Source organism: Scomber japonicus, chromosome 17, assembly GCF_027409825.1.
Source record: "Scomber japonicus isolate fScoJap1 chromosome 17, fScoJap1.pri, whole genome shotgun sequence".
Lineage (NCBI taxonomy): Eukaryota > Metazoa > Chordata > Actinopteri > Scombriformes > Scombridae > Scomber > Scomber japonicus.
The window spans coordinates 29216246-29240295 of NC_070594.1; the positions used below are offsets into that span (position 1 = coordinate 29216246).

At 40.7% G+C, this 24050-nt stretch overlaps 1 protein-coding gene across 3 annotated transcripts in view; it reads left to right on the top strand.

Annotated features, from left to right (window-relative positions):
- Positions 1-24050, top strand: part of enah (ENAH actin regulator) — a 69213-nt gene that overhangs the window by 43546 nt on the left and 1617 nt on the right. Inside the window, exons 4-11 of one of the 3 annotated variants that reach the window (XM_053336882.1) lie at positions 3076-3383; positions 6982-6990; positions 15620-15936; positions 16710-16843; positions 17045-17093; positions 18276-18327; positions 18565-18631; positions 21828-21912. In XM_053336882.1, the coding sequence (XP_053192857.1) occupies positions 3076-3383; positions 6982-6990; positions 15620-15936; positions 16710-16843; positions 17045-17093; positions 18276-18327; positions 18565-18631; positions 21828-21912 (1021 nt within the window). Of the gene's footprint in view, positions 1-3075; positions 3384-6981; positions 6991-12520; positions 13257-15533; positions 15937-16709; positions 16844-17044; positions 17094-18275; positions 18328-18564; positions 18632-21827; positions 21913-24050 lie in introns of all 3 variants that reach the window. The other 2 variants (XM_053336880.1, XM_053336881.1) reach the window with 2 other exon arrangements.

Below are 24050 nucleotides of genomic sequence, written 5' to 3' on the forward strand. Positions count from 1 at the left end.
CGGAGGATCCCACAGGGATTCATTTGCTATCAGAGAGAATATATTATTGTAGATGAGGGAAAACCCCCACAGGAGCTGCTGTAATCATCAGAGGCATGGCCCTGCTGCGCCTCCATCCGCCCTGAATCCAGGTTATTCCTGACTTTATCTAATTACATCAATGGGAATCCCTACATGTTGGGTCATGACAGTACCAGGGTATGGATAGTCTCACTCTCTCACTCTCTCTCTCTCTCTCTCTCTCTCTCTCTCACTCTCTCCCTCTCCCTCCCTCCCTCCCTCCCTCCCTCTCTCTCTCTCTCTCTGTCAATGCAGAAAGAAGAGGGATAGATGTGGAGAATACACTCCAGTAAAGACAGGACAACAGATTCTAGGCACATCAGACATAAGCACAGTGTTGTTCTTCACTTTGTGTTTTATTGGTCGGGGTAATCCGGGGTATATGAGCATCTGAGCTAAGCTCCTCGGTTTTGTGGGAATTAGCTTGAGTGCTGCTTGCATCCACTTTAATCAGTCATAATGCAGCCAAACACTGCATAAGGTAAAGTCACCTTCTGCTCACCATTCTGGAAACATTTTTCACATATTTGTGACAGCTCATGCCAGAGATAAACATCCCAAGGATGTTGGAAGTAACCTAGCAGTTTTGTTTTATCCTTCACTGTCATTTTGGAAGTTTCTGCAACCAGAAAATCCAAATTCAGGCAAAGTTGAGGTGATGTCCAACCAGACTTTTATATGACAAATACTGACAAATATGCACATTTTATGTATTCCTCATGGTAATGTTTTTCAAGAAAAGGTGAAACTGGAATATTCAGAGATTAAACACAGACTTTTATCAACTAAATTGATTTCCTGAAGGAAGATCAGGATGACTGCAGGACTAATTAAAGGCTTAAATCAAAAGTACTTTGTGGAGTTTTTGTCCACTAGTAGCGCAATGGTTCAATGTGTTTTGGGGAAGCAACAAGCATGCGGGATTGATTCTTTAAAAATGGCTTTGCAAATGTTTTACTTAAAAGGAAGTACGTTCATTAGATTTGAATGATTGATGATAGATTTTTGGTTAGGGTTAGTAGTTTGGTTAGGGTGAGTACCGAATTGTTAAAGAAACAACCTTTTAAACCATTGTAGCAGATTTAACTACAGGCCTACACTATCAGTGGAGACACAGGGGATAGTTAGACGATGTCGGAAACAAGCTAAATGAATACAGTCTGACGTTAGAAAAGATTCCTAATTTAGATCTGGAGCTATCTGATCAAATGATAAGTAAACTAGCATTTGATGCAAACCTAATAAACCTAATAAAGACGCCACTCTTAATATCAGAAGCTAGTCCAGTATGTGCCACCTTTCACTGATGACCCAATTTGTACCAAATATATAATCTTAAAAATGAGCATCATGCTTGTGATGTGTAGGTCTGTAGTTAAATCTGCTACAATGGTTTTTAAGTCACATGCAGTCTTTGATTTGTAAAAGGATTATGAGATTTTGTGCAAAGTGCATTTGTGAAGTCTATTTAACATAAAGTTTATGAATGTGATGGTCTGAACATGTTGGGCTGTCTGTTGTTGAGTGACTCAGAGGAAGTGGAGAGGCTTCTCACAACATGGGAAGCGCACAGTGACAACCACAGTATCACTCTCCATATGTGTGTGTGTGTGTGTGTGTGTGTGTGTGTGTGTGTGTGTGTGTGTGTGTGTGTGTGTGTGTGTGTGTGTGTTGGCATTTCGGCTCCAGTTCCCACCACCTCTCTCCTGGTTTGAGTAATTTATGAATGTAATGCTCCCTCATTTACAGCCAGCGCAATTTATGAGCAAGTAAATCACAGAATGTGACAAGAAGACGGTTGACGCTTTCCAATAAAATGAAAGATTTCCTGGGAAACCTTGTGAGTGTGAACCTGACAGATTACAACCTGCAATCTGCTCTCCACCCCCTCTCACACACACACACACACACACACACACACACACACACACACACACACACACAGTACTGCATATTTGTTCACAAAACTCAGTCAGTTTATATAGCTTTCTTTTATGCATCTACAAGACACGGAACATGCCCTTTATACATATGTGTGCTCAACCTTTATGTACTACCCTGCTATTTATTTCAGATTTGTAAGCTCTACTGTTTTGCTGCCATTGTTCCCACCAAGGCAGAAAGCTGTCCTCAAATTTTTTTTTCACTCATCCCTTCATCTCTCCATGGAATAGTCTGTTGCGTATATAAACTCTTTCTGCAGTTATTCTTGTTTATGCCCAGTTTCCCCACAGAGATCGTTACAGTACTTGGAAACGGCTGTCTCTCTCTAATATGCTTTAAGTCATTGTCACACATGTTCACTCGCGCACACACACACACACACGCACACACACACACACACACACACACACACACACACACACACGGTCATTACCCTCTTTTTCTCCCCCTCTACTGTTACTACAGTCTCACGTTTCTCAGTCCACTTCTATCTCCTACTGCCCTCTACTGACACCTAGTGACCAAACATGGAACTGCAAACACAATTTGTGCTGAACACCTGCAGGAAAACCTCCATTAACACATTATCACATGTAAACATTTAGCATACAATTTAAAAAAAGAACGAATGAAAGCTTTTAATGTTTGTTTCTATGTGCCTTGCATTCACACTCTTTGCTGATTTATTATGTCACTGCAGCCATAGGAGGGTGCAATGAAACGAGTCCTCAAACTCAATGTCTGGGTTTTTAATGGGCCCACAATGAACAAAAGCTGACTGTGGTTGCATAACAACATGGCTATTGTGCCCAGAAGCAATTATTATATAATTATGTGTCTTATGTAAAGACAACAGTAGGTCAGCGAGGTCAAGGCAAGCTCTAAATTAATTCACTCATTTTTAGTTTATTCTTCCTGTTTTGTTTTGATTTAATCTCCACTTCATGCATGTTTGTACTGATGTGAATCTTCAAAATAGACAATATAGTTGACATGCTGTAAATTATATGACATTGTTCTCACTTCTCCTCCTGCTTCTCCTCTTCTCTCCTCCTCCTCCTCCCCCTCCAGGCAGCTCCAGGAACTGCAGAAGCAGAAGGAGATGGAACGGGAGCGTCTGGAACGAGAGCGCCTGGAGCGAGAGCTGCAGGAACGTGAGCGACAGGAGCGAGAACGTCAGGAACAGGAGCGTCAGGAGAGGGAGGCACAGGCGGAGAGGGAGCGACTGGAGCGAGAACGCCAGGAGCAGCAGGAGCACACTGAGCGTGAGCTGATGGAGAGGGAGAAGGCGGAGAGAGAGCGGCTTGAGAGGGAGCAGCAGGAGCAGTTGGACAGAGAGCAGCAGGACTGGGAGAGAGGGAGACGCATCTCCAACGCTGGTGAGTGATGCACTTTGGCGTCCTGATTATACACACACATACATACACACACACACTTGCACCTCCATATGCATCAGGTTTTTGGACAAAATTCAGGATTTGCATCTTTTTCCGAAGTCATAATATAAACCAAAAGAATCATAAAATGGCTTTAATGCTTGTTTGACACAGTAGCTTGTCAAGTGTGTAACATGACAAAAGGCAGTCTGCAGCTTTATGAATGCATCAGTTTATATTCTCACTGGTGACAATTGAATATTTTAATTTGAAGCATATTTCCCTTTTAAATTAGTTTTTGACATAGTTTCTGGTATTAATTATGTGAAAAAACTGAGTTGAATTTCAGTGTGTCCCAACTCCATACTATATACTGATGATACACTACAGTACATACTATACACTCATTGTATTAGTAGACCTTTTGCAGATAGTACACAAAGAAATTAATACACTTTACATGCCTGTCCTAACAGACACCCAGTTTAACACCTTTTACAGTGTGATCAGTTCATCTAATGCTTTTGTATTGTGGAACAACAGTGTGCATCACAAGCACACTTAAAAGCTTTTTGAGCATACTGAGCATTTGTAGTTAGATTTAGTGTACAGTAGAGTTGCAACAATTATTTTCATTCTCTGCACAATTATTAATGATCTATAAAATAAAATGGTGACACATTTCTATCTCAGTCTCTCAGAGTTCAGTGTGACACCTTCATATTAAAAGTCCAAAACTTAAAGATATTCAGTTTACAATGATATAAAGCAAAGTAAAGCAGAACATCTTCACATTGAAGGAGCTGGTTGCAACCAGATGTTGGCATTTCTGCTTGAAAAGTAAATGAAACACTTATTTGATTATGAAAATGGTTGTCGCCTCATCTTCTGTCAACTGATTTAGTGTTTAATCCACTAATCGTTTCTGCTCTAGTGTGTATTATGGAATTGGGACATAGCATCTGTGTAGAGCAGCAAGTTGGACTTAAATGTAGTGTTGTCAGTGATTTAATATTTTTTACTACAACAAGATTCAGTTGAGATCAACTGAAAAATGTCCTAAGTCTAGTAAACTTACCGAGCATAGCTTCTTATTTTCAAGCTCTAATGATTTCAAGAAAGTGCTACTTGGGTAAAATAAGCAACTCACTCTCTGTTTAGTTACACTATGAATTAGCAACAACTTACTTCAAACACAGGTTGTGGGTGCAGGACTTTAGCTTTTTCATCTTGCGCTAGCATGGTTATCTCCTCTTGTTAAGCCACAGTATGGCCTGCACTCTGCTCCTCTGCCCATTGGCTGGACTACAGCTCTGAACAGATTGCTGAGGCACTGCAGGGAAATGTGTTATTATTGTGTGTACTTGAGTTTAAGGGTGAGTGCTAGATTTTTAGAAAGGCTGATGTAATGAACACAAGCAGCAGTCAGCAGCATGGACGAGGTGGAGCAGCAGGTGGGAACGTACATTGATTTTAAACTGGAGCTGTCATGGATCAGGGTTTGATTGTGAGATAGGAAGTTGGTTTCAGGACTGGGTCAGTGGGGAAGACCATGTTGTGTGGCACGCTTCAGTGCCATGTTCAGCTTATTAGCATATGCATGCATAAACACACACACACACACACACGTAGGCATTCAGACACAGTTTGGTGGTGTTACGCGAAGGCTAAAAATACATCATCAGGGAAAATGCCGGTGAAACCCCTAGGGGTGTGTGTGTGTGTGTGTGTGTGTGTGTGTGTGTGTGTGTGTGTGTGTGTGTGTGTGTGTGTGTGTATGTGTATGTGTATGTGTATGTGTGTGTGCGTGTGCCTGTGCAGAAAGCCTTAGAACAAAAGGGAGGGGCTGTCATACACAATAACACACAGAGAAAGACATGACACAGGAATGCAGGAGGGTCAACTCACACACGTGCATGTTGGGGTTTGACATGAGGTCGTGTTTAACATGTAACGCTTTTTAGCCCTCTGTTTCTCTCTCACAGGATAACTGTTTACAGTATGTGTGTCTTTCAAACATCAGCAGACGCACAAGTTCTGCACAAGGAAATCAATAAATGAACTCATTAGGCTGAAAAAGTGCTTGCGACTAACGCGTGATGATCTTTAAGTGTGTTAGTAACTGTGAATGCTGCTCGTTCATTCATCAAAGCAACAAGTCAACAAATGTGTTATCAACATGTCTTCACTGCCTTCCCTTTTATATCATACATTCTATATGAACTTCTTTCTGTCTTGTCTTAACGAGGCACTTTTCTTTTCTTTTTCATCTTGTTGTCTGCAATTAGCATTATTAACATCTTTCTTTAGAAACACTAGTCATAGTTAAACATTCTTCAAATGTTTCACTGTTACTGAGAGGAAAGAAGAAACCTGATGAACACATTATTTGCCACTTGGTGCCAAAAATGGGAAATACACTTTTAAAGGAGGACTTTTTAAATGTTTAAACATCTTTGTGTGTGTGTGTGTGTGTGTGTGTGTATGTGTGTGTGTGTGTGTGTGTGTGTGTGTGTGTGTGTGTGTGTGTGTGTGTGTGTGTGTGTGTGTGTGTGTGTGTGTGTGTGTGTGTGTGTGTGTGTTACAAGAATTGATGTTGCTTTTCATCTTGGCTGCACGGTAAAGCATCACTGTGCACGCCACATTCTGTGTTTTCAGACAGGTGTGACAGGTTTTTTATATAGTAAAGTTTGTTGGGTGGATCTATCTTTTTGACTTTTTTACGTTTTTTCTGTTGTTAAAGTGTTCAAGTATTCCAAAAAAGTCCAGTTGGTTTAGCAAATTGGAGCTTGGCTGCAGTATGGCTTTATTGTCTCCTCATGTGTGTGCATGTGCGCTTAATATTGGTGTGTGTGTGCATGTGTCCAGCCCTCTGTGTAATCGGTGTGTTCTGGTCGTGTGTTGATTGTTGTGGAATGGCAGAGGAAAAGCTGGGGCCTCTCAGTCACATGACCCGCCCAGAGCTAAAGAGAGATGAAGAGAAAGAGAGAATGAAGGGGGGGGGGGGGGGAATGATGAATGATGGAAAAGGTCAAAGTTCAGTGGAGGATGAGAGGAAAGAGAGAAGTGATGCAAAATGAAAGTGAAATAGTTGGCAGAAGCAGAGGAACAACAGAGGAAGGAGCAAAGTGTGAAGGAAGAGTGCTTAATGAACAAGAGACAGTCAGAGAGAAATGTGTGTGTAGTGAAGTGGAAGTCTGTGAGAGTGTTCAGCTGGGAGAGTCAGAAAGAAGGGAGTCACACGGAGAAAGAGAGGTTGGAAAAGAGCCAGACAGTTGCGAATCCATCAGTTTCTCTTTTTCGTCTCTTGACTGGTGGTTAGGTGTCCATTCCAGTAGTGTTTCTTCCAGTAGTGTGTGTGTGTGTGTGTGTGTGTGTGTGTGTGTGTGTGTGTGTGCGTGTGCGTGTGTGTGTGCGTGTAGATTTGACCCATGTCTGTGAGTAAATGTGCGATTTATGTATGTCAGCTTTCCTTTGCATGAGCAGAAAATACATCTATTTCTAGCTTTTGAAAAAAAAAATGCATTAATTTCTCAAAAGTCTCAAAAGGATTACTGAACATGATTTACTATTTTGATTAGAATGATACAACAGCTGTAAGGAATGGTATGTCCGTGTTCTGGCTTTGTCTCCAAAACAATAAACAGCATCAGACTGAACCCTGAGCCAAAAACAAATTATATCCAGTCATTAGAATAAAGGTTGAATTAAAAAAAAAAAAGTGAACAATTACATCACTAGTGAGGGGAAGTGGAGCTGAAGGTGAAGAGAGGATTAACAACTTAACACACAGAAAACATATGGCAGGTCAATACACCATGCAGGCTACGCTAAGCACATCAGTAGCACATTAGCAAACACAATCAAGGTAATTAGTTGTAGGTCTAGACTCAGCCAGTAGAGATGCATTAAAAAGCAGATCAAGTATTTAAGACAAAATTAGCCCGAGGTTGGTGACCCTCATCATAAAGAATAAAAAAAGAATGGTTGAATATAGAGTGGAGGGTGGAGCTTAATGTCACAAAACGAATGTATCATAGATTGAAACTAACACCTCTTCTATCAGCACAACCAAACAGAGCTCTAAGTCTTCATTCCATAGCGAGCTGGTTCAGGCAACATGAGACACTGACACTTTATATTTAAAGCTCCTTTACACCCATACATCTTCTTACAACTGTATGGGGGTGTACAACCTGCACCTAATTGACATATTTCTCTTTCTCCTGTTAGTTTTCTGGCCCCTAACCCTAATATACCAGGGCCAAACAACTTAAACCGCTAACACCACAAATACAGCATCCACATAGTAGAAGAATCTGAAACATAAACAGATTGAAGTCCAGAGATTAGTATCATGGACAGCATGAATTCCATCAGTCCATCAACTGAGTCTGACACAAATAATGTTTTCATACAATATCATCTATTAACAGTATGCTTATTAGTGAACAGACTTTGTTGACATCATGTCGTCTAATCAGCACCTGGCCTTCAAATTCTCTAGTACGTCACAGCTTGTCCCAGGACTATGAATTAAACAGGAGATTTAAAAGAGCTGATCATCAAATCAAAATGGATTTATTGTTGACTAAAATTCAATAGCTCAATCTAACTTGTGGGTCCTGGAATTTTTGCTTAGTCTGTCTTTTTCAATGAAGAACACAAGCAGCTTTTTTGAAATCTGTACAAGTGAGACATTATACCTTTAATATAATGCTTCTGACTGCTATAGTGAACTAGAAGTAGCTTTGGTCCTGTTTTTGGGTGATCCAATCACCAGTGGACAGTGTTGGGGGTAACGCATTACAAAGTAACATGTTAGAATACTTGGATGACTTTTTTGATGTAACGAGTAATATAATGTGTTAGGTCTACAATTGAAGTACCCAGTTGTTTAGTTACGTTTTCAAAAAGATAGTTCGTTATTATTATTGAACCAACTATATTATGTGTTTTTGTGCCACAAGAAAAGAAAATCCACCATGAATTCGCACTGTTACTACTTTTTGGGCAGGCAGGCACCTGGCTAAGTGCTATGGTTATATCACTGCACTCGTGTACGGCAGCTCGGTGAGCAAGATGGCAGAAGAGACAGCACTCACTTCATGGAAATATTCACATTATATTGAATTTGTGGGAGGAAATGAGAGCAAGAACATTACAGTAACATGTAAAGGCTGATTTATGCTTCTGCGTCAGACTGATGGTGTAGCTATGTGTAGCCCTCTGCGTCACGCAGACCCATACGCCATAGCCTGACGTGCATAGACATATATACGTAGACGCCGCATTGACTGTGGAGAGACGTACCTAAAGCGCCGCCATCTTGGTACGGGGCTAGCAGAGGCAGTAGTACATGTATGTCTACGGAAGTAAGAGGTGCTCCACAGTCTAAAAGTAGAATTATTCACTGAAATCTCAACCGATCTCCAAACGGTTTGGTTTGTTAAAAACGTCACACATGTAGACACAGAATACTTGGATATTTTAAAAATGATGGTTTTACTACCCAAATACAAATTCTACTTACTGTTTGCAGCAGTCATCAGTGGTGACACATGTTGTACGGGAGGAGAGTGGCTCAGAGGATGTGTTCTTAGTCAGGGAACACATACAAGACACACAATTTGGCATCGACAACCACCACTCAAACTTGCTGAGTTTATTGGTGTCTGTGTTTCACAAAATTAGGATGCACCATATTGCTAAAATCACTTCAATCACATACCAGAGTGGCAGCACAAGAAAAAAGCTGTTCTCTTTCAGGGCTTATACACCGCGTTCCAAATTATTATGCAAATGATATTTTTCTCAGATTTTCCTAAATAGTCAATGAGAATGACAGTCAGTATAATTTTCAAGTCATCAACCGTTCTCCCGACTCCAGAGGCATCAGCAGCTTCGAATACCTGTTTGCTGCTTCATGATGGCATTTTAGCAGCTGCTCTCTTGATCCGATGTTTCAAGCAGAAACTGTCCAGAAACTCACAAGTTCAATGGATGCAAGAATTGTGAAGGTGATATCACAGAAGGGGTCCTATGTTAACATGTAACTTGGCCTGTTAAGATGCTTTTTTTATTGAAATAGATTTTGATTTCAGTAATTATGACCTCCTAATGCTGCAAATTCAACAAATGACCATTTTCAGTTCTTTACAACCTATAAAATGTTTTGAAACTGTGTTGTGCATAATAATTTGGAACAGTGCATTTTGAGTTTTTTATTTTTGAAAAAAATACTGTTATCATTGGGACGTTTGTTCAATAAAATTTGAATTATACTCTAACGGTTGATGACTTGAAAATTATACTGACTGTCATTCTCATTGACTATTTAGGAAAATCTGAGAAAAATATCATTTGCATAATAATTTGGAACGCGGTGTAGCTCCCATTGGCCTGAGAGTGATAATAAAAAAATAATAGTACTAATAATATAATAATAATAAAATGACAATGATGATAGTATTATTAATTATAATAATAGTGATGATAATAGTAATAATAATAATAATAATAATATAATGATAATAGCAACATAATAATGATTACAATAATAATAATAATAATAATAATAATAATAATAATAATAATAATAATAATAATAATAATAATAATAATAATCAAATGAAATATAACCCTACAAGCACTTCTCTAAATAAAGACTTGAACACACCTAAACGTTTTCTGGGTCACTTTTGTTCTATTTATGTATTTATCGGTCTGTCTGTCTCTCTTGACAATTGAGCAATTTTATTTATTTATTTTTATTACAATTCAGCAATGTATGAGCACTTTTTAATAGTGCAAACCATGGTGCAAACAGTCATTCCTCTATAGACGTAATGCGCTGCAGGAGCGAGTGGCCCTGTACCAAGATGGCCGCCGTGTAGGCACGTCGCTCCAATCGGCAGCAGCAGTCAATGCGGCGTCTACGTATATATGTCTATGCTGACGTGCACCTCCAAAATATCCTAACTACGCGCCACGGCAATGCGGACCGCAAGGGCTGTGATTGGTCCGGTCAAAGCGTCAGTTCCTCCGGCAGTTGCTTTATTTATTAATAATGAACAAAAGGTATGTGTTTTATGTTATTAGAGCACATAGCGCAATGCTACATGCTACTGTGACCGGAAGATAAACAAGGATACAGATTGAGACTCCTCTGAAACCACACACACACACACACACAGTCACACTCCCAAGCAACACGTTCCATTGACGCAGAACTTTGAAAGGACAACGACGGTGTCGGAGCATAAATCAGCCTTAAATTGTGCCTGGGTAACAAGAGCCTGTCAACTGTGAGGAACTCTACTTCAAACTTGAAACCACTTTAATACAACAAAGAGCTGTAAAAGGGACATTGTGTCTAGATTTACAGATGATGGGTCAGACTTGGCTGTGTGATGATGGTACAGTCATTATATCCAAAGGTCTGGACTAAAACAACATGATGAATCAAAAAGGGGTTTTCATTTTCAGTAATGCTACAGTACTCTAACCAAGGTAATGCTGTAATGTACCGATTTACTTTTCAATGGCAGTGATTTAGTAATGTAATTAGTTACTTTTAAAAGTAATGTTCCCCAACACTGCTAGTGGACATGTTGCCTTTCACACCTGTCTCTATTATGTGTCTCAAACTTGTGTCCATTGCCAAATCACTTCCACAAGAAGATCAAAGGGCAGTACTGACAAGCCAAGTTTATTTGTATAGCACAATTCATACACTGGGTAATTCAAAGTGCTTTACAAAAGCACACATTATAAAAAATACAACCTTTAAAACATAATTTATTAGGAGAAAAAAAAGCTTTCTTGAGCAAAGAAAGGATCTATTGGTAGAAGTTAAAAGAAAAAATAAAACACAAGTAGATAAATAAGTAAGTAAGTAAGTAAGCACCAGACTTGTTTTTAGCTCAGGCTAAAGAGCTAAGAGAATTTTTTTTTCTTTTAAGTATATTTTTTTGGGCTTTTTTGCCTTTAATGTACAGGACAGTGGAGAGAGACAGGAAACAGGCAGAGAGAGGGGGAATGACACGCAGGATAAGACTGCTTGGCTTGGGATTTGAACCGGGGCCATCTGCAATGAGGACTGTAGCCTCAACACATGGGGCGGGAGCGCTACCCGCTGAGCTATGCTCAACCCGCTATGAGAATTTTAAAGAAGTAATATACATGTACGTTCTACTCCATCTGTTAAGATTAGTCCAATCATCAACGGTTGTTGAGCTTTTACTAAGACAACCACCACACCTGCATTGATGACATATTTTCCTATTACATCTTTGCTGGGGACACATTAGCACACGTTAGCATTTACGCTACAATATGTGGTCCGATGCGTTCCAGACCACCTCAGCACGTTCTTTGAGTGATCAGATCACAATGCACCTCAGAGGAGTTAACAACTGTGTTTAATGCTGTCCACTCCTGATTGGATCACCTGAGAGATGTGTTAATGCTGGGTCACTGAATCATCACTATCACCAATAAATGTTGTTGTTGAAAGAGAAAAAAAAAAAAAAAGTAAGAAATCAGTTGTCCTGTAACAAATCAAAGACACCTCAGCAGAAATCAGGTGGGGAGACAAAATGTTTTGATTTACATAGAAAGTTTCCACTATTTAAAAGTTTGACTGGCTCGCTTTAGTTTTGAGGAGTGAAATATCTGTAGTGTTGTGGCCCTCTACTTATTGAACAGGCTTGATGACACTGGTGACAAGATGCGTCTCATTGGATGTTAAAATGTGTGTTTGCGCTGTGTGGTAAACTCTTTCCTCCTCAGTCCATCCCCCTCTTCTTCCAGTGAGCAAGACTGTAAAAGCTTTGTGTCTCTGGCTATTGGTCCACAGTGCTAACACCTTTTCACTAACATAGTAGCATCACTTCAACCCACCAAAACAATACACACCCTGGAATAAAACTGTGGTTTTGCTCTGTGCTGGTTTTTCCTGCTTCATCTGCCCCCTTCTCTTTTTTTCCTCCCTCCCTCTTTCCTTCTCTCTCTCCTGACCTGCTGTCTTTCTCTTCCCGTGTGCACGATGGCTGCTTCCTTCCTGCCTTCTTTTCCTTCCTTCCCTTTCTGTCCTGTCTTGTCCTTCACCTTGGTTTTGTCTGTTGATGTGCGGTTAGCCTTCGAAAGCACCCTGTACAGTCCCACGCCTCAGGAGTACGGCAGGACGTCCTCCACCCCCGCATCTCCATCCACACCCACCTACCCAACCCCCGGGACACTGTCACCCTCCTCCACAACACCCCCAACCCCACCTCTTAGGCACTCTGCGTCCCGATTCGCCACCTCACTCAGTTCCGCTTTCCACCCGGTCCTCCCTCACTACGCCACAGTACCGAGGCGACAGCAGGCTCTTCCCCAAGCCTCGCCTCCTGCTCCTGCTCCCACCCCCAACCCAGCCCCTCCGCCTCCACCCAAGTCAGTGGTGTGGTCCGCGTCCAACTTCACTCCCTTGCCACCCTCGCCCCCCGTCATGATAAGCAGCCCTCCAGGGAAGGCTACAGGGCCACGTCCGCTCATCCCCATCGCAGCACCTTCCCCTCTCACCCAGAAGCCCCCATCGCCATCCCCGAACGGGCCGCCCATGTTCCCCGCACCTTCCCCGGTCACCATCCCGCACAGCCACACCCTGATCGGCATCTCTTGCCCCACCCCGCCTCCCCCGCCCACCCCGCCCCCTCTCCCATCCCCCGTGGCTCCCCCTCCGTCCTCCTCCTCCACCTCCGTCTCGTCTCCCCCCTCCTCATCCCATGCTCCTGGTGTGCCCTCTCCCTCCACAGCGCTCCCTGCTGCCGCAGCCGCCACCTCCGCCTCTGCTGAGCACCTCTCCCTCCCTGTGGGCCTGGGCCTGTCAGGGTCAGGGGAGATGGACACAGCCGCAGGCCCAGAGCCCTACCCGCAAGGGGGCTTCTCCTCTCAGCCCCAGCCCCAGGGTAAGGCCTCCAGTCCGGACTCTTCTCTCTCTCTCTCTCTGCCTCTCTCCCCTCTGTCTTTCACTGCTTTTTTTGTCTCACACACTAATGAGGGTTGGGGGCTGTTCAACAGTATTGGATACCTTGCTACCAAATGAATCCCATAATACAGGCTGATCTCAGAGAAGTTTTACCTTTCTGTAGAGGAAAGCGTCGGTCCTGGCTGCTCCAGATTTAGTCTCTCAACTGACTTTTCAATCATTAATCTTTTCTGCAGTTTATGACATTAAACAGCTGCTACAGTGACTGTTGTGGGATCTCCTGGTGTAGCGGTCACTGTCACTCAAGCCTGTCTAACTTCTTTGTCAGTCTTCTCATATACTCCATGTACTGTACGTCCATGCGCTTGTTGCTTAAAGGTCTGGCTGGCTGACTGTTCATTGGATATCAAATATGTCTGGACTTTGAGCATGGCATGTCTGTCTCTTGGCCTAAATATAAATATGTTCATACTGTACATGGACACAGAACCCTGACTGTGTTGAACCACTGTCTCTTTCATTTCTTGGTTGTTTCTCTTTTGTCAACACATTTCTCACCCAAACTTTTGGGCATTTTTTCCCTCCACAAATTCACCAGTTGATTTCAACACTGTGTGTCCTCCATTCTTATTGTCATTCCCTTCGCAATATCTCGTTACAGCAAGAAACTCTCTGTTTGAGACATCATATGTGGAGTCAGTGTCTATCCAATATTAAATCAAATTTTCATTCCCATCTTGATCAAATGATTTAATCAAAATAATGTTTCAGGTTTTATTTGTAAATATGTAAATAGACCTGAGCTTTGCAGTTGGATATTTTAAAGGCTAAGGACAGTTCCCCATCCAAACACAATTTCATCCCCTCCCCTTATCATTATTATAACAAATAAGTCGTAGTCAACTTGTAAAATTATACTATGATATGTATCCATGCTTTTTCAACAAACATTTCACTTGAAATATCCACTGTATCAAATCTTGTTAAGATTTTTGAGGATTTCTGTTTCTGTGACAAAAAAGTAAGCTGTCTCTGTCTTTCAAAATAAAACACTAGAGCTTAGTGTAGCTTTGTGTTTAAGATAAGATGTATCTTTATTGATGCCCCTCAGGAGAAATTCAAATTGATCAAGCAGTATAGTTGGAAAAAAGCAACAGTGTAAGGGTGAAAGTGAACAAATACATTTTAAAAAAACAAATAAAAGAATAAACATCAAATCCACCCCACTGCTCCACTGACCTTTATCCCTTTGTGATTTTCTTAGTAGCCACAGGAGCTGTCCTAATGACCTTTGACCCTCAGACATTATCAAATTGATTGGCTGGAAGGGACTGCTGGACTGCTTGTTGTCACATTGATCACAACTCAGCATGCTCACATTCCATCATAGATTATTGATCATGGCTTTTTAGGTCTCTGATGAGAACACAATTATTACTCATCTGATCATCATAGCTTAATGTGGACTACTGTGACTAGATTAGTAATGTGATCATCTTTTTGGCAATTAGATCATATTTAGGCAGATGGTATTGACCTAAATACAACTGCTGCCCAAGTTCCTGTGTTAACCAGATGCTCATTATGTGTTTCTATAAATGTTTGTGTGTCATTGCACCAAAATATGTGTCTTGTTGATATAATTCTGTACGTCCGTTTATTTTAATCTACACCTTCCAGATAGGGCTGGGAAATTCATAAACTGATATTTATTGTTTTAATTCTGTTTCTTGAATCTAATACACAATGAATAGAAATGTAGATGTCTGACTCAGCACATTTTGCCCAGCCCTACTTCTAACCATTAACCAGCCACTACCACTTACTAACACTGCATGAGGATAAAACACAATTTTCTATGACTTTCTGTGGCATGCTGTCATATCCAATGTATGCATTCCATGTTTTGCTCCATTACAAAAGTTACATCCACTGTTACTGCTCTATAAATTCAGTGATTATGTTGACCCTGCTGATAGACCATAGAAAGATATACGCAGACTAAAACAGTGTTGAATGTTGTTTAAGTTGTAAGGTTTGTTAAAACTGGAATAGGGAGGGAAAAAAACCTCATACAGTATAAAGAAATGACAGATAATGAAATCATCCAAACTGAGGCTGAAGTCAGCAGTTTTTTTTTGTTTTTTTTTATCAGTGATGGACTTTTTGAAAAATGACAGTTTGATCTTCATTCTCCTTCCCTGTGTCTTTGCCCATCCCCCCCCACTCTCACCCCCAACTCCTCCAACAGACATGGCGCAGACAGCGGCCACCCCTACCCCTCCCCCACCTCCACCCCTGCCACCCAGCTCCACTGTGACCTCGGCGGCCGCCACCCCGGCCGTCACCCCCACCGGCCTGGCCGTCCACCCTCCCCCTCCCCCTCCACCACCCCTGCCTCCCACACTGACCCAAGGCGGGACCCCCCCTCCTCCTCCACCCGGCCCTCCTCCTCCTCCCGGAGCCCCACCCCCTCCCCCTGCGCCTCCCCTTCCCATCGGCCTCTTCTCTCCTACTGAGGACCGCCCCATCTCAGGCCTGGCCGCCGCCCTTGCTGGAGCCAAGCTGCGCAAAGTGCCAAGGGTGAGCGCATGATTGGCTACTCGATCAATGGAAAGGTTCACATGTCTGAAACACTGAAACATCTTTTCATATCCAAATCTGAATTATACAAGATTGTAGTATATAACAGCATTAGTAAGTTATTTTTTCAGTTTTTCTGTCAACCTTTGTATCCAAACATTGTTGCCGTACATACACCACTTACACAGAATCTTAATACAGAATCACTCAGAATCACTGTCACTGAAACATTCACGCCCACACACACGCCATGTTCACGCATGATCTCACACACACACACACACACACACACAGTCGCCATCTGTCACATCTTATATCAGACACAGAGGAGGTTTACGTGTAATGCCGAGAGCTTCCCTGTAAAACACTGCATGTCTTCTGTTGTTTATGACATGACAAAACACATACATCAACACATCAACTACAAATTTGCCAGGAAACATATTGCATTACTTAAATCGATAATATCATAATCATAGAAATATGTAAGAAACATGAGGGAATCAAGAGACATCATCTTTCATAAACAGTTGTGAAGAAAAGTGGAATTAACTGGTTGTGAGAATTTCATGTTGCTGTTTATTATTCCAAACGGATCCACGTTGTGCTTCAGTTGCAGTGATTTTGGCATATGACTGATATAACAAAGCACCACTAATACACTTTCAGCAATTCAGCTGTTTCCCTAAAAAAGTGTCATCGCCTCACTCACACAGCAAAGAACTTTCACATTCATTTGTGTCTAACTACAGATGTTGCTTTTGTTCCTCCAGAGTGATGATGCAGGGGCAGCTCTGGCAGCAGCCTTGTCGGGGGCTGCAGGGGCCAAAACGGAGACCAGAGGCAACGGCCCTCTGCCTGGAGGAGGAGGGCTTATGGAGGAGATGAGTGCTCTATTGGCCAGGAGGTAGAGACACATCACATGTCATTGGTAGCTTTAGCATAGCTCAAGCTAGACAGATTCACACATAGGTTTTGATGGATTCAAGAACTTCATTTTATTGCTATCAAATCATCTTAACTGTGAAACAGAGGAGACTATGGTGATGCTTACACTGAGAAACATACGCAATGTCCTCACTGTACCTGCTCACTGTGTGCTTCACAGGAGAAGAATTGCAGAGAAGGGCTCATCACCTGAACCCGACCAGAGATCAGTAAGTGTCATTAGAAGCTGCTCTGACTTCCTTCACATCACTCATATCTCTATCTGGTTTTATTCAGGCCCAAAATATCAGCACTTTCCTTCACTGCTCAATCACATAATAGCTCCTCTGTGTGATAATACACATACGTGGTACACCACATTCACTACATTCCTCTCTGCAATGACTCATCCATCACTCAGTGCTTTATCTGTCTGATACTCTGCATGCCTGATTTGGATGTTGTGCACTACATTCCTGTCTGTAGTTTCATTCACCATAACTTCTTAGATAGTGAACTGCTGAATTGTACTTTCCAGTATCCAGTACTTTCCATATTTTAGTCAAATGTTTTCTATATGGACTTATGTTGATACATTCAGTATAATGCAAGTTTCTACAACACCATTCTCACTGTGCTGAGTGTAAAAGAAATAAATACTGTTTTCTTTCACTAATGAATTCCAGTCATTTGTTTTGTTTTCCGTAGCTGTTAATCCAATGTCAATGAAACTCAACACTTCCTGCTATGCTTTTAATGTGATACATATGCAGAAATTATTGGGTTTTGTTGATGTTTTACTTAACAGTTATGAAACATAAACATTTTAGGGGTTTTCAGGTTGCATATTGTGCATGTTTTCTGATCTCAGTCATATAAATTATCACCATGACCTACATGTGATATTAGTAGCATTTGCACATTTCTAATTTAAATCTCACTGAAAAGAAATGTAAGCATGAATATTTTTGCCGTGATGTCAGTGCATTATTTTCCCCTTTATGTGTTGATCTATGGAGTTTAGATTTCTATCGAAAAACAGAGAAACACTGGCACACTGCAAGGCTTCAATGTCCACTTAGACTTTACTGCACCAAGGTGACATCTCAAGCACTACTGCTCTTCATCACACTCAGGTCACTAGAGTAGTTTTCTGCATTTGCTCACTTTCAGTCCAGCACCTTTTCTCTTCAGCTTGGATGCGCATGCACATTTTTGATTGATATTAAAACAGAATTTAGAGCTGTGTCTGTGTTTTACTGGAGAAACACATACAATGATAAAAGCTCCTCTGCCTGTTTCTTTTTGTCTAGAAGATATCCACTAATTCTATGTAGTAACTCTCTCCAGTTATCACCATGAGTCATATTTGACTCACGTTTGACCTTTGAACCCTGTTTATCTGTCAACAGGAGGAGGGTGATATAAACACGACCCCTAAAGTGTCAGCCTGTAGCACACCAGGTGAGTGTGAGAGGGAACCAGTAGCAGTCACATTCTGTAGACTGAGCTGAAACATCAATCTTTCCAACACAGCAGACGTTGATTTGCTTTATCTTACAGTTATTGGATGTCAGATTTTTAATTTGTCCTATGATGGTTAAAGGATTATTGGATTATTTACTTTATTCAACTGCTGATCTGCACACCACTTGGGAGGTGTACCTTGGTCTTTATATTTCTTCTATATTTTTTCCTCAGACATGCCCAGGAAGCCATGGGAAAGAACAAACACAATGAACGGTAGCAAATCTCCAGTTATCGGAAGGTACAGTATCTTTATTTGAGTTTACTGTGTCATTTGTTGTGTATCGTTACCTTGACAGTATTTTTTTCTATATTGGTTTAAAGATAAAAAAAACAAAAAAACAATTCATTCATGAACGCCAGCAGTGATGCTACTATATGTACATTTGTCAGTGAAAACATTTATGTGGACACACTGTAGCATTAGCATCAGTAAGCTTTAGCATGATGCACTGCTGGGGCCGTTCAGCGCTGGCTAACATCACTAAAGCTTATGTTGCCTTCGTGTGCACGTTTCTATGGGAGGACACTCAACATACTCAGTGACTTTGTGGGAACTAGAGCAGCTGAGGCATCTGTGTGAGAATGAGCAGGAGAAGAGAGGAGAAGCAGACATGGTATCAAAGGAAGCGACATGGCTACTATTCTTTTAGGATGATGTCAGCCACTGTATTATCTACATTTTAAATTATGGGTTTTTTTTTTACTCCTATGTGGCTTCGCAGTACATCTTAAGTTTGTTCCACACAAAAACGACTTTTCTGTCAGTGTGATTTTTAACACAGTACACCACTGATTTAACATTGCAGTCCTATATTGATGGACTTGTGATGATGTCAGTTTAAAGAGATATCTTTTTATTCAATATATTCTTCTCCCTTGTTAAAATCTGGTGCCTATATTACCCAAATAGCAACTCTGACCACTGACAATTCAGTTTGGAGATTCATCTATTTAGTGCTAGTAGTGAGTAATGTAGCCTGGAGCTGCTAGCCTTCAGCAGAGATGTGGAGCAGCCTGCAGAAGTTGGGTAACCTCACTTATTTCTGGCATTTCAGCCCCAACCAATGCTGACTCAAGTGACATCACTCAAGACTTTTTACACAGCTCCCTCTGGAAGCACAACATATTTTATTTATTATATTTTATTTATTTTTATGTTATACTACTTTTACACATGCAGTAGTACTCCCCAACACCTGGAAACATTGTAGATCATTCACTCCAAAGTGAGACGTTAGAAGTTAGTGTTAGGGAGGAATAGTCACAACATAATATGTATCCAGAGGTTTGGTACATGTAGTCAGGGCCTTACAATGAAAATTGTAAGAAAATAAAACTTTATTATTCTACTTTATTATGAAGATTCTGATCCTGTGAGCAAAGCTAAAGCTCATTTCATTAGGCAGCAGACAGATGGAAAGACATATTAATAGATAGATAATAAGCTGTAATTTGTAAAGTCAGTGTCTCTGCTGCTCACACAGACGAGAGTCTCCGTGGAGAAATCCCATGGGAACAGATTCCTCCAACAGGTAGAGAGAGACGAGCCTGTAGAGTTTGAGAAATCCTTTCCTTTCTAAAAAAAACTCCTGTTTTTTTTTTAAGCAAAGTTTGCTGTGATGGAAGTGGTTTTTGATAGAGAGAGGTTATTTTTTAATGCTTGGTAGAACCATTTGGAATGAATGCTGTGTGTCTTTGTTATAAAAAAAAATAAAAAAAAGACCAACCTGCGGGTGCCAGCTCTGTTTTGTGTGATACATGCCATGTGGTGTAATAAGTCATGTGGTGCTTTCTAAACCAGCCATTGTCTGTTTGATGGATTTCTAATGTACACTAGGCAATATTTCCGCATGCTGCTCTGCCTGCTGCCCTCCAAACTATATTTTTTCTAAACAGGGAAATCCATATGTGCGTCACATACACCCACCCTATCATACACAGAAACACACATACATGCATACACGCAAAAATGAGTGTCCGCCCAGTGAGGAGTCGGCTTGGCACGGTATTATCATTGTAAAGCCAGAACAGATCCAGCAGGCACTCACTGATAAGGGGTGTGTGTGTGTGTGTGTGTGTGTGTGTGTGTGTGTGTGTGTGTGTGTGTGTGTGTGTGTGTGTGTGTGTGTGTGTGTGTGTGTGTGTGTGTGTGTGTGTGTGTGTGTGTGTGCACATGCGAGGAGACCAGATGGGCGTTTTTGATCCCAGCTTATTAAAAGTGACTTTATTATTTGGACTCATCAGACTACATGAACTCATCTGAACATATGTTTCCACAGTAATTAACACTTTTGTTGACTCCTAATGATCTTGATGAAATCCTAAAGCACAAACGGACATTTGAATATTATATTATTAGATTTTGTTACATGTTTGCAGTTAAAGATATGTCCATTATCAGACTTGTACTGTTCTGCACTGCTATGTACAGAAACACCCTGAAAAATAATTTCCGGATATTGAACTATTTTCTGACCCACAGCTACTAAATGACCTGCCGCCAAGCTCATTTCCTTTTCTTTCACTTCTCCTTCCTGTCACACTTCCTTTCTTGAAAGTGATCGGCTTCTCTGTGAACCCCCACCCCCACCCCCCAATGCATCTTACATTGAGTAAAGAGCCCTCATATTGTACAGAAGCGCCTGTCTTATCGCTATTCTTCAGACATGCAGTGCTACAACCAGGTTGCACCCAACAACTTTCATCCTATAGAATTAGAACACATGAATGAACTGCACATAGACAAGACTATAATGTTTTTTCCTTATTAAGACCTCTGTGTGTTTGCTTTCCTGTGTGTTTACATGCATGTCTAGGTCAGTGCATTTCCCCCAGATGTGTGAGCACTTCATTCATTTTGCAGCATCTTTTATTTGTGCGCATTATACAAAACAGTAGAATAACGGAAGAAATAAGTCAATTGAAAACATTTGCGCCATCACATACATATTAATTTGGCACTTTAGTCTAAAGCAACATTCAAATTAGGTTCAATCCACAGCAACTAACTAATATTGGGGAAAGAGCCTTTCCTGACAGGATGATGATCATGGCTATAAAAATTGAAAGTTTGTGGCTAGTATAACAGGACACATTCTCCTGATGGTGAAATGAAATGAGTGACAAACAGTTTGTATCATATATATCTATACCAGTTTAGTTGTTTCCCATCAGTCAGGGCTCAGTCAAAGTGCAGTCTAATACTGTATCATTATACTGGTAGAAATCCATGCTATTTTGTGGTGTTAGTATGAAGTTTTGAGTGACCATACTAAATCAAAAGTGCATTGATGATGGTGAGTTCATGAAAAAATGTAACCTGTGCTGCTCTTTGACCTTCCTGTTTTTTTCCACTTCATTCCTGGATTTTTATTTTGGGGTTATTGTTGTTGTTTTTTACACTGAGTTTCAATCTCGCTCATCTATCCTCACAGACCGAAATCCACTCCAACACCTACTGCATCCTTAAGTGCCAACGGTGTGCCAACAGAAACTATTGACTATGACAGATTGAAACAGGTAAGTGAACACTTCTTGTTTTGATAGGTGGGATATGATATTGTCATAGTGGTATGTGTCAGTATGTAACAAATCTTTTTTGTCAGTGATATCAAATTTTCTGTGTGCCACAAAAATCTGAATCTGGTCAGAATCTGCTGTACTGAGTACATCAAGCTAATTCCAGATATGTACATTCTGTCAGAGCAGTCTACTACCTCTTTGTCACTGACATTTTAATGTGTTTACATGTGTTTAAATGTTCTTTCTTTGTTTGTTTGGGGGGGGGGGTTTGGAGGAAATTCAGCTTTTTTATGCAATATTTTTAAGAAGTTAAATATAATTACTTTTAGGATGGTTATTTCAATTGGCATGTAAACATTATTGTATAGGGGTAGGATAATACATGGCTACATCACAAATAAAGTAGATGAATAGCATTGCAAATGTCCATACAACCCAGTTTCATGGCAGTTGTGAAATATCCATGAAATGTAATCTGTAGATCAGTATACATGGACACAAATTGTTCTTTTTTTCATGACTGTCACTTAGTTCAACATTAAAAGAACACAGAGCGCCAAATTGGAGCTGTCATTAAGTAACAGGACTTCTAGCAAATAAAGAACGGTTTTTGGACAATATGCTTGATAGCACCTCTGGACTCTTCCAGAACTCTGCAACCCTTGGATATTCCCACACATGGGAATAAATGCATTTTGAGAACCTTGGGTGCAGTTTGGTGACGGTAAAGCTTTCATTTTATGCAATGTGCTGGGAGTTAAGTATGTTCTGTGTATGAAATGTAAATGAAGAACTTGATGGTTGGGGTTCCTAGTAGTTGCATGTTTTGTCAAATGAGGTTAGGTTGGAGCTATTTGAGGAAAGGTATGTCAATAGATAGGGGTCTACAGGAGACATTATGTAAGCTGGTCACAGCTATATGAAATGGATGTGTTGAGAGATGTTCTAAGGCACATCATAAGTGCACATGACTATCTGGAAATGGAGAAAAAAAGATTTGCTAGGTAGGTTGAAGTGCTTCTGGATTTCTGGAGTTTGCCCCTCTTTGCTGCTCCTTTGAGGGGATGAAATCGGTCGGCTATTGTTATGAAAAATTGGTAATGGTAGTCTTATTAAATCTCAATGTTTTTATTATCTACATACAATCACCAGCCACTTCATTAGGTACACCTGTGCAATCTTATTATAATTATAATTATAATTCTAACACAAGTAATAATCATTTGGTCTCAAAGAATCTCAAAGAAAAAGTCAATGATCTTTTAATTGGACGTTCTAACCAGCTGTTTCTTAGTTATTGCTTTTTCATTGCCTACAAGTCATATGTTAAGAAGATATTTATCATGGGCTTTAGGTCTGGTGGTATATTACAAAATATATTGTTCTGACTTTATTTCAGTCACTATCCCTAGCCAGTAAAGTCAGAGTAGTGGATACTTCCAAAGTGAATGATATGACATAGTCTCCAACAATTTTTGGTACTGATTCAGCAGCGTGCTACTCAGCTGAAACATAGCCTTTGTTTAGTTTTTGTATGTGTGGGATACATTTCTCAACAATATGAAGTCTCCATGTAATGCTAGTCTGACATAGTAATTGATTTCAGTAATGGTGTACTTAGTCAGTGGTCATGTTTGACATTTCATTGGGATTATGGTAAAATTGAGTTCAGCACAGTGCCTAGTTTACCATGAAGTCATGGATTTTCATTGGCTGATAGTATATTCATGCAGCCGTGCTAGCAGTAAAACAGTGTGGGTGTGTTCTGTTCTAAGGCAGCTCCTCCCTCTGACCTCAGTGAATGAGCCTGGTAGATAAGTACACTAGACTAGACTCCCACTGTCCTGCCTATCTGTCAACACAACCGTTCAGCACAGTAGCAGCACTGGGAGTTAGATGACACCCTACTGTACAAACTCACTGACAGTGGCTCATTCAGTGTGTTTGGAAATAAAAAGACTGTGGCTGATGTATTGAACTGTGGATGCTCATTTACGCACATAATCTCTCTGTCACTTTGTTTGCATCCAACTGTCATTAAACAAGTCTTAAAGCATCATCTCATATGGATTAACTACTTTGTAAAGAAGACAACAACATGTGCCCTCTGCCTAGCATCTCTGAAAAACATCAAA